This window comes from Juglans regia, chromosome 14, assembly GCF_001411555.2.
Source record: "Juglans regia cultivar Chandler chromosome 14, Walnut 2.0, whole genome shotgun sequence".
In the NCBI taxonomy this organism is placed as follows: Eukaryota; Viridiplantae; Streptophyta; class Magnoliopsida; order Fagales; family Juglandaceae; genus Juglans; species Juglans regia.
The window spans coordinates 28,800,765-28,814,425 of NC_049914.1; the positions used below are offsets into that span (position 1 = coordinate 28,800,765).

General features: G+C 40.1%; 1 protein-coding gene across 2 annotated transcripts in view; it reads left to right on the forward strand.

Moving 5' to 3' along the window:
* LOC109003767 (nuclear pore complex protein NUP214) overlaps positions 1–8,394 on the forward strand; it is a 47,172-nt gene extending 38,778 nt beyond the window's left edge. The window contains exons 11-16 of one of the 2 annotated variants that reach the window (XM_018982054.2): positions 3,817–3,950; positions 4,031–4,155; positions 4,296–4,638; positions 5,877–6,066; positions 6,173–7,960; positions 8,043–8,394. In XM_018982054.2, coding sequence (XP_018837599.2) covers positions 3,817–3,950; positions 4,031–4,155; positions 4,296–4,638; positions 5,877–6,066; positions 6,173–7,960; positions 8,043–8,158 — 2,696 coding nt within the window. In that variant the 3' untranslated portion in view covers positions 8,159–8,394. The remainder of the gene's footprint in view (positions 1–3,816; positions 3,951–4,030; positions 4,156–4,295; positions 4,639–5,876; positions 6,067–6,172; positions 7,961–8,042) is intronic. The other variant, XM_018982063.2, reaches the window with a different exon arrangement.
* Positions 8,395–13,661: the final 5,267 nt, after the last annotated feature.

A 13,661-nucleotide genomic window follows, 5' to 3' on the forward strand; every position in this document is an offset into this window, starting at 1 on the left:
CGGCATGCTGGCAATAGAGACGCGAGACGCTTCACTGGTTCAGAGTCCAGACGTGAGACGCGAGGGAGAAGGAAGAAGGAAGACCGAAGAAGGAAGAAGGGATTCGGGAAGGGGGGTCCAGCGTTTTGGACCCCTCATGTGACAAAACGATGTCGTTTTACATCTGGGTTTTTTTTTTTTAAAATCGGAGTCGGAGTTCGGAGCTTCTTGGAGGTCCGACTCCGATTCCGAAATCCGACGACTTCGACGGGATCGGAACGGATATCGGGCAGAGTCGGAAATTTCGGAATTTTGCACAGCCCTATATTGAAGTCCAGAAATGTAGCTGTTAAGATGGCATCTCCCTAGAATATTTTTGGCATGTTTGTAGTGAACATCGATGCACGAGCAACTTCAAGAATATGTCTATTTTTTCATTCAGCAACCCCATTTTGTTGGGGGGTGTCGACACATGAACTTTGGTGAATTATCCCATGCTGTTGAAGATAACTTCCCAAGATACTATTGAAATATTCTGTGCCATTATCAGTACGAAGAATTTGAATTTTTGTTTGTAACTGTGTTTGAATCATGGAATGGAAATTGATAAACATAGAACGAACTTCAGTTTTGTCTTTCAATAGGTAAACCCAACAAATACGAGTATGATCATCAATAAAAGTAATAAACCATCTTGTGTGGGAACGATTAATAGTATGGGAAGATCCCCATAAATCATTGTGAATCATAGTGAACAGTTTGGATGGTTTGTATTTGGATTTTGAGAAAGAAGTACGTTGATGTTTAACAAGTTCACAAATTTCACATTGAAAATCAAGAGACGTTTTATTCGAACAAATGGAAGGAAATAAAAGTCTCAAATACTGAAAATTGGGATGACCCATTCTAGAATGCCATAACAAAAGTTCACTATGCTTAGGAATAGATGCAAAATCACAAATAGCAATTCGATGTTGCTCGCTCACATTAGCCTCCTCAAAGTAGTAGAGCCCCTCACACTCCTTAGCACTGCCAATCATCGTCCCCGATGATAGGTCCTGAAAGACACAATGAGAGGGAAGAAATTTAGCCGAGCAATTGGAATTTTTTGTTCGTTGGCTTATGGATAACAAATTGCATGATAAACTAGGGACATGAAGAACAATTCTAGTGTTATAGAGTCAGAGATTTGGATACTCCCTTTGCCTGCAACATATGAGAGTGAGCCATCTACAATTTTAACTTTCAGATTTCCAGCACAAGGTGAGTATGAGGAGAAAAGATGATAAGAATAGGTCATATGATCAGAAGCACCGAAATGAATAATCCAAAGAGTTTTGTGCCGAGAGGTGGTACTTAAGGCTTTCAAAGAATTACCTCTATGTGCTAAAGAACCAGAAGGGACACTCGTGGAGGACTGACCCGATGCATGAAGGTTAGAAATTGTTTTATAGAGTTGCTCCAACTGTTCAGTGTTAAATGCAATGCTTGAAGTGGGATTTTTGCTCTTTTCCCCTTGAGGTTGCTCGGCTTGATGATCAACAGTAGCTTGGTAGCCACGGTTTCGGCTGTTCTGCCTTGGTTTCCAATCAGATGGTTTCCCGTGTATCTCCCAACAGGTGTCTTTTGTGTGTCCAGGTTTTTGGCAATGCTCACACCAAGGATGTCCCTTCTATTGTCTTGAACTTGATCCAGCAAGAGTGCCTCAAGACACCAAGGCAGACATCTTAGGTCTAGTATGTCCAGCAGAGACAATCTCCTTCAGCATCATTACCTTATGCCTATTTTCTTCTTGCTTCACCTCTGAGAAGACTTTGCGTGTTGAAGGCATGGGACGTAGGCCAATAATTCTTCCGCAAACATAATCCAGATCTCAGTTAAGACCTACAAGAAATTCAAAAACTCTTTTATTTTCGAGTCGCTTCTTGTATTGCACATTATCGCCAGTGCACTCCCATTCTTCTTCGAAACTCAGATCGAGTTCTTGCCAAAGGGTTGTCATCTCCATGTAATAATCCATGACCTTCCTCTCCCCTTGCTTCATTTGCCATAGCCGAGTCTTAATCTCAAATATTTGAGAGGAGTTTTCGACATCAGAATATGTTTCACGGATAGCTTCCCAGACGACTTTCACCGATGACAAGAATAGATAGGTCTTGTTGATGGAGGGCTTCATGGAATTTACAAGCCAAGCAGTCATCATTGAATTTTCTGACTTCCATGTTTTGAGGGAGGAAGCGTTGGTTGAGGCTGGCTTTTTTGTCTCGCCGGTAAGGTATCCCAATTTTCCTTTGCCGTTGATTACAAGCTTAATCGATTGGGCCCATTCACGAAAATTCTTCCCATTTAGCTTCTCCACCGTGAGTTGAAAGGACGAATTATCAAGTCCAGTTGAACCCATGGTGGAGATAGCTTCTGTTTCACTATAGTGAGTTTCATAGGTCATCGACCCTTTGCTGTTGACGGCAGTTTCCGTCATTGATAGCTAGGTTTAGAAAAAACACTAGCTCTGATACCATGAAATCATAATGATATTTCAGTATATTTCTGTACATGCTACTGATCTCTATTTAAGATACAAGAGAAATATCAAAGAAGGAAAGAATTTCCTAGAATAAGAGCAGGAAATCTGTCTAACTAATTGACAGGAAAACAGAAACTTTCTAAATAGAAACTTCCTAAACAATATCTACCATAAATTACTCCACTAATTACTCCACTAATACAATATCTCGATATCTACCACTAATTACTCCATCTCCATATTTATCGGGATTTCCACACAGAGAGATGCTTTTCTACAGAACTCTATATTAAGTAGACGGTGATAATCCTAGATCTTCTTGTCACGTTTCTTATCGATTCTCACATTATAAACTTAAGCAACTGAATTAATGCTTTTATTTTGAAATTATATGATGTGGTTGTCAGTTTTTCATTCATGTGCAACAATTCCCCAATAGAGGAAGAGAGAAATTCCAATGAGATGCTACTCATATGTTGTTTAAAGGGAATTCAAAAAGTGAAACTACATCCTTTATTAACGTTGTTAGTTGCCTAATCCATGGGAGGTAGTCATTTATAAAATGGAAAGGGACGCATCTTTATGTAAAACCTTGAGAAGGGCGTGTTATTTACTGTGTGTGTGTTCATGCATGTGCGCGAGTGTTGTAGCTGATAGTGCAAGGGAATGTACTAGCAACTATTACATGGGAGGCCTAGTTGAGTTTATATGATGTGGTTGTCAGTTTTTCATTCATGCGCAACAATTCTCCAATAGAGGAAGAGAGAAATTCCAATGAGATGCTCATATGTTGTTTAAAGGGAATTCAAAAAGTGAAACTACATCCTTTATTAACGTTGTTAGTTGCCTAATCCATGGGAGGTAGTCATTTCTAAAATGGAAAGGGACGCATCATTATGTAAAACCTTGAGAAGGGCGTGTTATTTACTGTGTGTGTGTTCACGCGTGCGCGCTAGTGTTGTAGCTGATGGTGCAAGGGAATGTACTAGCAACTATTACATGGGAGGCCTAGTTGAGTTTACCTCAATGGAAATAATTGATGGACTTAACGTGCTTCTAGGCATTGCTACAACATGTGAAAAATAGGATAGACATCTTTTAAGTTGCCAAAATCCTTCATTGGTGAGGTGTATTTCATTGTGCATTTACTATTTCTTTGATTCGATACATGAATAAATGAATTTTTCTTGCATGGCCACATCCCAATTCCCACCTGGTGAACCTACATCTTTTCAGCTTATCTTGTCTGACAATCTTTTGCATTGATCAATGTCGTGATTTAAGTTGCAACTAATTTTCTAACTGACTTCCAGTTTCAGCAAGGAAAATATACATGGAAGGCATTGTTAAACAAGCTTCTGATAGCCGATATTGGGACCTCTGGAATCGCCAGAAGTTGAGTTCTGAACTTGAGCTGAAGCGGCGGCATATACAACAAATGAATCAGGTATATCACTTACTTTCATCAGACATCAACTTGTCAGAGCTGAGATACAATAAATTTTGGCATCTTTCTCCCTATCCCAGGATTTGACCAATCAATTAATTGAATTGGAAAGGCATTTCAACGGCCTAGAACTCAATAAATTTGGTGCAAATGCTGGAGCTCATGTGGCTCAGACAGCTTTCCAGAGTAGATTTAGGCCTTCCAGGTATAATAATTGTTAGCTTTTGGGTAGAAAATGCTAGTGTGTTTGTCCTACTTCCTTGTAAATTCTTCGTTTTACTTTTAGCTATAAACCAAAGTAGTCTTAGTTTCTAATTTTACCCAAGTGGCGCATTCTTGTTGCAGGCGTATTCAGTCCTTGCATAGTTTACATAGCACAACGAGTTCACTATCAGCAGCTGCTGAACAACTTTCTGAATATCTCTCAAAACAAATGGCGGTTCTGAGTATAGAGTCACAAGTAAAACAACAGAATATAAAAAAAGAGTTGTTTGAAACCGTAGGGATCCCTTATGATGCCTCTTTCAGCTCTCCAGATGCAACCAAAGTTAGCGATTCCCCTTCAAGGGAGAAACTCTTCTCTTTAGGTTCTGCTGCTGCTAAAGATCGGTCCAAAAGAAACCAATTGAGTTCCATGAAGTGTTCTGAACCAGAAACGGCAACGAGGAGGAGAGACCCATTACATCAGGTAATACTTCCACAAATTGCTGTATTTTGATTTCTCTTATTATTTCATGAGGAAAATATAGTTTCCAGTCTCGAACTATGGGGTGTTCTACACTTGCACCTTGAACTATCAAAACTGATACATTGCAGTCTCAAATTAAAAAGAAAAATGTTGCAATGCACACCATTTGTTGAGATCCAATGGTCAAGATTATGCCATGTCCCCGATTTTACCTATTTCCGTCCGTCTTAATGCTTAGAATTGGATGAGAGTGCTATTTATCAGTTTTTGGTAGTTTAAATGCGTAATGTGTCAGTTTAAATATTTCAGGGTGCAAAGTAGGGGTGAAAGATTAAACCGACCAAAAATCCGATCAAACCGAACCGAACCAAAAATCCTGTTTCATGACCGACTCGGTTGGTTTCAGTTTACTGGACTGAATTTTCCAGTAGATCAGTTTGGTCCCGGTTTTCATGTTTTGTAGACCGGCTCGGACCGAACCGAACCAAATTATACATATATATTTTCAATTTTTTATATTATATATATATATTATATGCTATAGATTATACTTATCATAAAAATGAATAATTATAGCATGAAATTTTAATCTTATTGTAGCCTATTGTTATGTGCATTTTTTTATTAGGTTTTTTTAGGTATTATTATATGCATGTTTTAATTTTATTAATTAGTGTATTTTGGCTAATTGTTTTTAACCTTTATTTAGTTATATGCATGGTAATTTGGGCTGAAAATAATGTTTAGGGCTCAAAAATTCATATCCGGGCTAAAAAAATTATTCATTTGGGTTAGAAAAACAATTATCCCAACAAAAATCCCAAAACCGAATCATCACTGTAAAATTGAACCGAACCGGAAAAAACCGTGAAAATCGAAAGTACCGGTTCCCTTGATGAACCGGTCGGTTTTGACTCTGATAATTTCAAAATCGAATTGAATCAGTTTGGTTCACTAGTAAGTCCAAAATTGGACTGAACCTAACCGATTACACCCCTAGTGCAAAGTGTAGAGCACCCAATAATTTGTGGATGCAAGCTGCAATTTGACCTTATTTCATAAGCCACTTTCTGCGTTGAATGTTGGACTATTTGTAATTAGTGCTCAGTTTCAGATCTCAGCTTGGCTGACTCAGATTATTTTGACCTTGATGGTCAAATCTTTATGAAGTTTGTAAAATGAGTCTTTTCTTCACCAAACACCAACTCAAACATTTTTTTCTGATGCCCTTCATGCAGAGTTGGACTGCTTTTGAGCCTACAAGAACTACTGTTGAAAGGATCCTTTTGGATGAGTCCCAGAAGACAAGTGTGACTAGGTCATCCTATTCTATGGATAAGCAGCAGTTTAGCCCTCGCCTTCCAGAAAGTTCTGCAATTGCTCATCACACTGCCCTTTCAACCTTCTTTTATCCATCTGAATACAATGGTGATGCTAAACTAAGTGCAAACCACATATTTCTTTTGACTTAAAGTAGGAAGTTTAATAAGAACAAGTGGCTGATTATACCTCTTCCACATAAATGTGTACTTAGCAGGCATGCAGGATACATCAACCAAAAACACCTTGAAGAACCCAATCCAATTTTCATGGGCTAATAAGCTTCCAGGATCATCGCAAACTTTTGGGCAAAAGTCTCCTACACTGCAAAGGGACAATGCTACAGCATCGTCATCTCAGCCATCCTCCCAATTTTCACCTATACTTGCAAAAGGTCATACAAGGGATGGTTTCGACATGGCTACAGAAAATTCCTTCAATGGTTCAGTTCCAGTAAATGACGCCAAGCCAATGCTGCAGTCTAATACTAACCAAAATCAGAAGCCATCCATATCCACTATGTTACCCACACAAACAGTGTCACTGCTGAAGACATCCAATGAGATGTCTAATTCAAGTACAAAAAGTTCACCCCTAGAATCAAGGAAAATGCCGGACACTTCATTCTCTTCCATATTTAATATTTCTGCAGTTCCCAGCCTAACCGGAAAAGATCATCTTGATGTTCCAGTGGGAAATAGCCAGCCTGCTGATAATGAGTTAGCTTCTATGTTTTCAGTACCACTTTCAGCTCCATTAATTCCAATGATCAATCCAACAACAGCTTCTCTCTCTTCATCATCTACTCCAACAACTGTGCAAACCTTGTCATCTTCAATTCCCCCAAGTAGATCTTTCACCACTTTTAATGCTAGTACAGATGCTAATCAAAAGGTCTCAACATTGACTTTCCCTTCTCTAAGTGCCCCTTCCTCTGGTTCCTTCTCCTTGCAACCTTCCAAAATGCCAGTGCCCTCATGTACTTCTGCAACCTCTGAGTCTCCTAGAATAGAGCTCCAACCTCCTATGGGAAAATTGAATGTGACAACAGATATGGATGCTAGAAAACAAGCACCACCTCTGCAGCCTGTGCCTCCGAATGATGATGTCAAATTGAGGCTTGAACCTTCGATGACAGCAGGCCATACAATTGAAATTTCAACTGGTCCATCATCTGGAAGCCAGCCCTGTTTCAGCAACATGGCAAGTCGTGCACCTAATGTGACACTGAATGCTCAACCAGAACAGCCATCTGCTGCACGTATTCTGTTTCCAACGCCTCCCCCCACTTCTGGGAGTGGAACTAGTGAAAAGATTGAAAGCTCGGATGTTGCAGTAACAGAAGAGGATGAGATGGAAGAGGAGGCTCCTGACACTAGTAACACAGCCGAACTTACTTTGGGAAGCCTTGGCGGATTTGGGATTGGCTCCACCTCTGTTCCAACTGCTCCTAAGTTAAATCCATTTGGTGGTTCATTCGGTAATGCAGCATCAAGTCCATTGAGCTCAGAATTTAACATGACGGTTCCTAGTGGAGAGTTGTTTCGCCCTGCATCCTTTAATTTCCAATCTCCTCAGTCTTCACAACCATCTCAACCAACAAATTCAAGTGCATTCTCTGGTGGCTTCAGTGCTGGAATGACTGCGCAGGCTCAATCTCAAACTGGGTTTGGCCAGCCGACACAGATTGGATCAGGGCAGCAAGCACTGGGATCAGTTCTTGGTGCTTTTGGTCAGTCAAGGCAGCTTGGTACTGGTCTACCAGGAATAGGTTTTGCGACTCCCAGTGGTTTTGGTGGTGGCTCTAGCTCGACTGGTGGGTTTTCAAGTGCAACTTCTGGTGGTGGATTTGCTGGTTTGGCTTCAGGTAGTGGTGGGTTCGCTGGTGTGGCTCCTGGGGTGGTGGCATTTTCAGGTGTAGCTTCGGCTGGTGGTGGGTTTGCTGGTGCTGCCTCAGTTGGTGGTTTTGGACCTGTTTCTAGTGGTGGATTCCCTGCGGCAGGTAGCACTTATCTTTATTTCCATGTTGTCAATTAAAGTTCTTTATGAAATCTTCTTTGATTATGCTATGGAAACATGTTCAGGTAGCGTGTTTGGCGCATTCAACAGCCAACAAGGTGGTGGTGGTTTCTCTGCATTTAGTACTAGCACTGGAGGAACTGGGAAGCCTTCTGAGCTCATCACACGGATGAGAAAATAGTTTTATCGTGGTATGGATAAAGGCTCGTAGGAAATTTAATTTGATCACAAAAGTTAGAGTCTAATGAAGGCCATTGTATGAAAACCATCTAAAATGGTTAACGAGACTTTTTGGGCAAAATAGGCTGTTCTCTCTTATCCAATAGGTTCAAGCCTTTTTTCCCACATTTATTTAGTGGCAAATCAAGTTAGTATCATTGATCCAAAAAGAAATCAAATTAGTATCGTTGGTCTGAACTGTGCAACCGTGGTGGTTGTCTCCTTTTTCTTTGCATGCCAGTGCGTAGGTTCCAGTTTAGACGTACTTTGAGATTCACATTTGATAAACCATGAACGACCAAATGGATGGTTAAAAGGAAGTCTCTCCTACATAGCCCGTCTGAATGGGAGAAAATGCATCAAATTCGTTGAACGATATTTTAATATTTGGGGTCAGGGATAAACAAAAGATGGAAGTCAGAGATGATGGTTTAAATGATCTCATCAATTCCAAAGATTTTTTTTTACATACAGATGGACTCATCCACGAGAAGGTAAAATTAAATAGAATTCTGTTTGATTTTGAGAGAGTGCATGTTTCCGTCGGGGATGATTTGGGAGAAAGGGAATGGGAAGATTCTGAGACAGGTGGGATAGGGCGTAGTTGTTAAGGCACCAGCTGCTATTCCTTCTAGCATGAGAAATGGGATCACAGGAGAACGCTCACAACCCTCACATCAGAGTAAGCAAGATAAATACACAAACAACCACAAGACTCTAGAACCTACCAAACGAATCTGCTCTAACCATCCCTTGTAACAAACTGTAATTCCATTGGCTAGGTGTAGAATATTCTTTATTGTAGTCTATATAAAGGGCTCATTGTACAACATAAAAGTGAGGAAAATATAATGAGAAATATTTTACTCTGACATGATATCAAAGCATCCAAAGGACTAATGTCCACTATGGCTGCCTCATCGAATCCTTCTTCAACCTCTTCTCCCACCTTGGCCCTCCAAAATCTATCCCATATCATCTCGGTAAAACTCAAACCAAATAATTACTTATTATGGAAGAACTACCTGTTCCATACCTCCGTGGCAAGTGTCTTTACAAATACATAGACGACTCTTGTCCAGCACCAAAATAGCAGCTTGACGACCCCATCCCCGAATCTCGAGTATGATACATAGATTCAGCAAGACCAGCTGGTAATGTCTGCCTTAATTTATTCTCTCTCAAAGTCTCTTATTGCTCGGGTAGTTGGTCGTGAATCTGCTCGTACTGTTTGGGTTTCTCTCGAGTCTACTTATGCTTTAGTCTCGCAGGCTCGTATAGTGCAAATGCCAATGTTTTGAATACCGTATCGGAAGCCGTATTAGTCAAGGCACTAGAACGAAATATTTCGGTATCGGTACCATTTCGTGTACTGTTTCTGGATAGTTGATATATGAATAAATTATATATATATATATATAAATTATATTTCAAAATAATAGTCTATATATGAATACATTATAAATAACCTAGTCTGAATTAGGGATAAAAAAATAAGCTTGTAGTTTGAAAAAATGAAAAAACAAATTGAAGGCCAAAATTGAGGCCCGGCCGGTACGAAACGTATGAGGTACCTGTACCAGCCCAACAGCCAGTACGGAAAATTTTGGTTATACCGGCCGGTACGGTACGAAATTGAAAACAGTGGCAAACGCAGCTTGCATCACTCAAGAAAGCGACCGACTCAATTTCTACTTATTTTTGTCGAGCTAAGATTTTAGCTGATACGATGGCAGCTGCTGGACGTCCATTACCACCTGCTGAGTTCGTGCCTTCCCTCCTTGCTGGCCTTAGGTTCGATTATGATGCTCGTGTCATTTGTTACTAATAGACTCGAATTGATTGCTCTTGAAGAATTACTTGGGCATTTGCCAGTTGGCGATGGATCCTCTATGCCTATCTCCCATTCTGGTTTAGCCTCTTTTTATTGCCTTGCCTCTACATTTCGTCTAAATAAAATACTTTGTGTTCCTTGTTTAAAAAAGAATCTTATATCTGTTCACCAATTTTGTCTTGACAATAACATCTTTGAATTTTTCTCTGATTCTTTCTGTGTCAAGGATTGCACATCGAGGAATCCTCTACTTGGCGGAACCACACATAATGGCCTTTACTCTTTCTCATTTCCATCCACATAGCCTCATGCATTATCTAGCACACTCTCTTTCATTCCTCTTTGGCACTCCCGTCTTGGCCATTCGTTCATCAAGATCATGCGCTCCATTTTGCAACAACATGCTCTACCCTATGACCGCTCCACGACTTTTCCTTTTCGTGATGCATGCGCAAAGGCCAAGTCCCATAGGCTTCCGGCTCATGCACGGCAAAAGAAATCATCTGCTCATTTTGATCTCATTTTCTCGGATCTTTGGGGTCCTTCACCACATGTATCTAATGATGATGATTTTCGATTATACATTACTTTTATGGATGATTTTTCTCGATATACATGGCTTTTCCCTTTAAAATCCAAGTCTCAAGCATTTGATACCTTTCTCAAATTTAAGGCACAAGTTGAACTTCAATTTAATATAAAAATTAAACAATTCCAATTTGATTAGGATGGTGAATTTCGGACGTTCTCAAATTTTCTATCATCTTGTGGAATTGTACATTGCATAACATGTCCACACACGCACACTCAAAACGGCATTATTGAAAGAAAATACCGTCACATCATTGACTTCGGCTTAGCTCTTCTTGCCCATACCTCGGTTCCATTACATTTTTGGCCACATGCTTTTCTTCATGCCATTCATTTAATTAATATTTTACCCTCTCCCTCTCTCAATCACTCTTCTCCTTTTCTGCTAATTCACCATAAAACTCCTAATTATAACTCTCTTCAGGTTTTTGGATCTGTATGTTGGCCTCTAACTACTTCATATAACACTCATAAATTTTCCTACTGGGATGTACTTTGTGTTTTTCTTGGTCTTAGTCCAGATCGTCGAGGATTTATTTGCCACCATATTCCCACGGGTCGCACTTATATTTCTAAGGATGTTCGATTTAACGAACTCTCTTTTCCATTTGCTTCTCTCTCTAATCCCAAGCCCACCGAACAAACCTCACATGTTGCTCTTCCTATAGTTAATTTTAATGTGAGCCCTTCTTCTTCTCCATCTATCCTAGGCCATTCTCTATCCACTCTTCCATCGTCTTCCCCAATTACTCCTCCACTGGTTTCTTGGCAACCTGTGCACTCAATGATGACTATGTCACAGACTGATTTGCTTCGCCCCCGTCAGTTTATCGATGGCATTGTCCGGTGGCCAACTCCTCATGCACTTCTCAGCGATGCCTCTTTTGTGCCAGAAACTCCCTTTTGTTTCACTATTGTGCAGAAATACCTGGAGTGGCGTGAGGCTATGGCAAAGGAGTTCAATCCTTTCCTTGCCAACGATAGATGGTCCCTGGTTCTAGCTTCTGAGTCCTCCAACACAGTTGCTTGTAAATGGATTTTTCGCACCAAGCACCTCGCCGACGGTTCCATTGAACATCGGAATGCTCGTTTAGTCGCTAAGGGCTTTCTTCAATAGTCGGGCATTGATTTTAAGGAAACATTTAGTCTGGTGGTTAAGGCAACTATTGTTCGTCTTGTGCTTGCACTGGCAGTTTCTCAAGGCTGGCTGGTTCAACAATATGATGTGGAGAATGCATTTTTGCACGGACCTTTACTTGAGACTGTATTTATGGCCCAACCACCTGGATTCTCTCATCCTCACTTCCCTTCACATGTCTGCAGGTTACATAAGGCCATTTATAGCCTTCGACAGTCTCCTCGTGCGTGGTATTCAAACCTTAGTTGCAGACTCACTAATCTTGGCTTCAAAATTTCTGTTACGGATTCCTCCCTATTTTTACGGACTTCTAGGGGTGTTACCATTTTTGTTTTATTTTATGTAGATGACCTTTTAGTAACTGGTTCATCTCTCCAGGTCATTTCTGGCCTTATTGCAGCTCTACGTGTAGACTTTCCCATTACTAATCTTGGAAGATTGTATTTCTTTCTAGGCGTCGAAGCTATGTTCAACTCTGGTGGTGTACTTCTCAAACAATAGAAATATATCAATGATTTACTACAGCGCACTAAAAAGCTTTTAGCAAAGCCGGTTAAATCCCCCATGTCCACCTTTAAGAAGTTGAGTGCATTTTTTGGAAATCTCTTTGAAGATCCAACTCTGTATCGTAGCACTGTAGGATCTTTGCAATATTTATCGTTCACCCAGCTGGACCGTGTGTTTGTTGTTAGCAAAGTATGTCAATTTATACATACTCCTCGAGTCCCTCATTGGCAAGCGGTCAAATGCATTTTGAGATATCTTAAGCACACCTCTCATGTTGGTCTTCAACTCTCCCGGTCTCCTACACTGAATCTTACTGCTTTCTCTGACGCCGACTGGACTGGATGCCCTGATGATTGTCTGTCAACAAGCAGCTATTGTATTTTTTTTGGTTGCAACTTAGTTTCCTAGTCTTCAAAGAAACAACCTACTATAGCCCTAGACTCCACTGAGACAGAGTTCAAAGTCATTGCTAATGCAATTGCTAAGGTGATTTGGTTGCAACATCTGTCTCGGGATCTTGGCGTGGTTCTGACTCGTGCTCCCCTCCTTCATTGTGATAATTTGGGAGCCACTTACTTGTCCTCTAATCTTGTCTTTCATGTTCGTACTAAGCACGTGGAAATCGATTTCCATTTTGTCCATGACCGGGTCCTCAACAAGTCCTTAACCGTGGCTTTCATTTATGGCAAAGATCAACTCGTCGACATTCTAACTAAACCACTTTCATTAGCTCGGTTTAGCAACATATGTTCAAGTCTTCGCCTCACATCCTTGCCGCATGACTTGAGGGGGGATGTTAAGGCACCAGTTGTTATTTCTTCTAGCATGAGAAATGGGACCACAAGAGAACGCTCATAGCCCTCATAACAAAGTGAATAAGATAAATACACAAACAACCACAAGACTCTAGAAGCTACCAAACGAATCTGCTCCAACCATCCCTTATAACAAACTATAATTCCATTGGCTAGGTGTAGAATATTTTTTATTGTAGTCTATATAAAGGACCCATTGTACAACATAAAAGTGAGGAAAATATAATGAGAAGTATTTTACTCTAACAGTAGTTGCGAGAATGGTCTTAATACGGCATGCATCTTTATTCAAATTTTCTTTTATTTCCTTTTCTTATTTTTAATTATATGTGCCTTTTTTTTCCAGCAAGTGATAAACTTCATTAATAGAACTGTCCTAATTACAAACGAAAGTCTAATTTACAGGTGGATTCTTTCTATTATGAAAATCAAGTATACATTGTGGGACTTTAATTAAGGGGATATTTCTGAATAGGTTGTTCGAAGTTGCCATTGCGTAATGGAATATGCGCATCGATTTTGGGATCGATGTATGTTAACTGCCTCTCATCTTTCAAAGCTTTGAAGAAGTATTCTTATA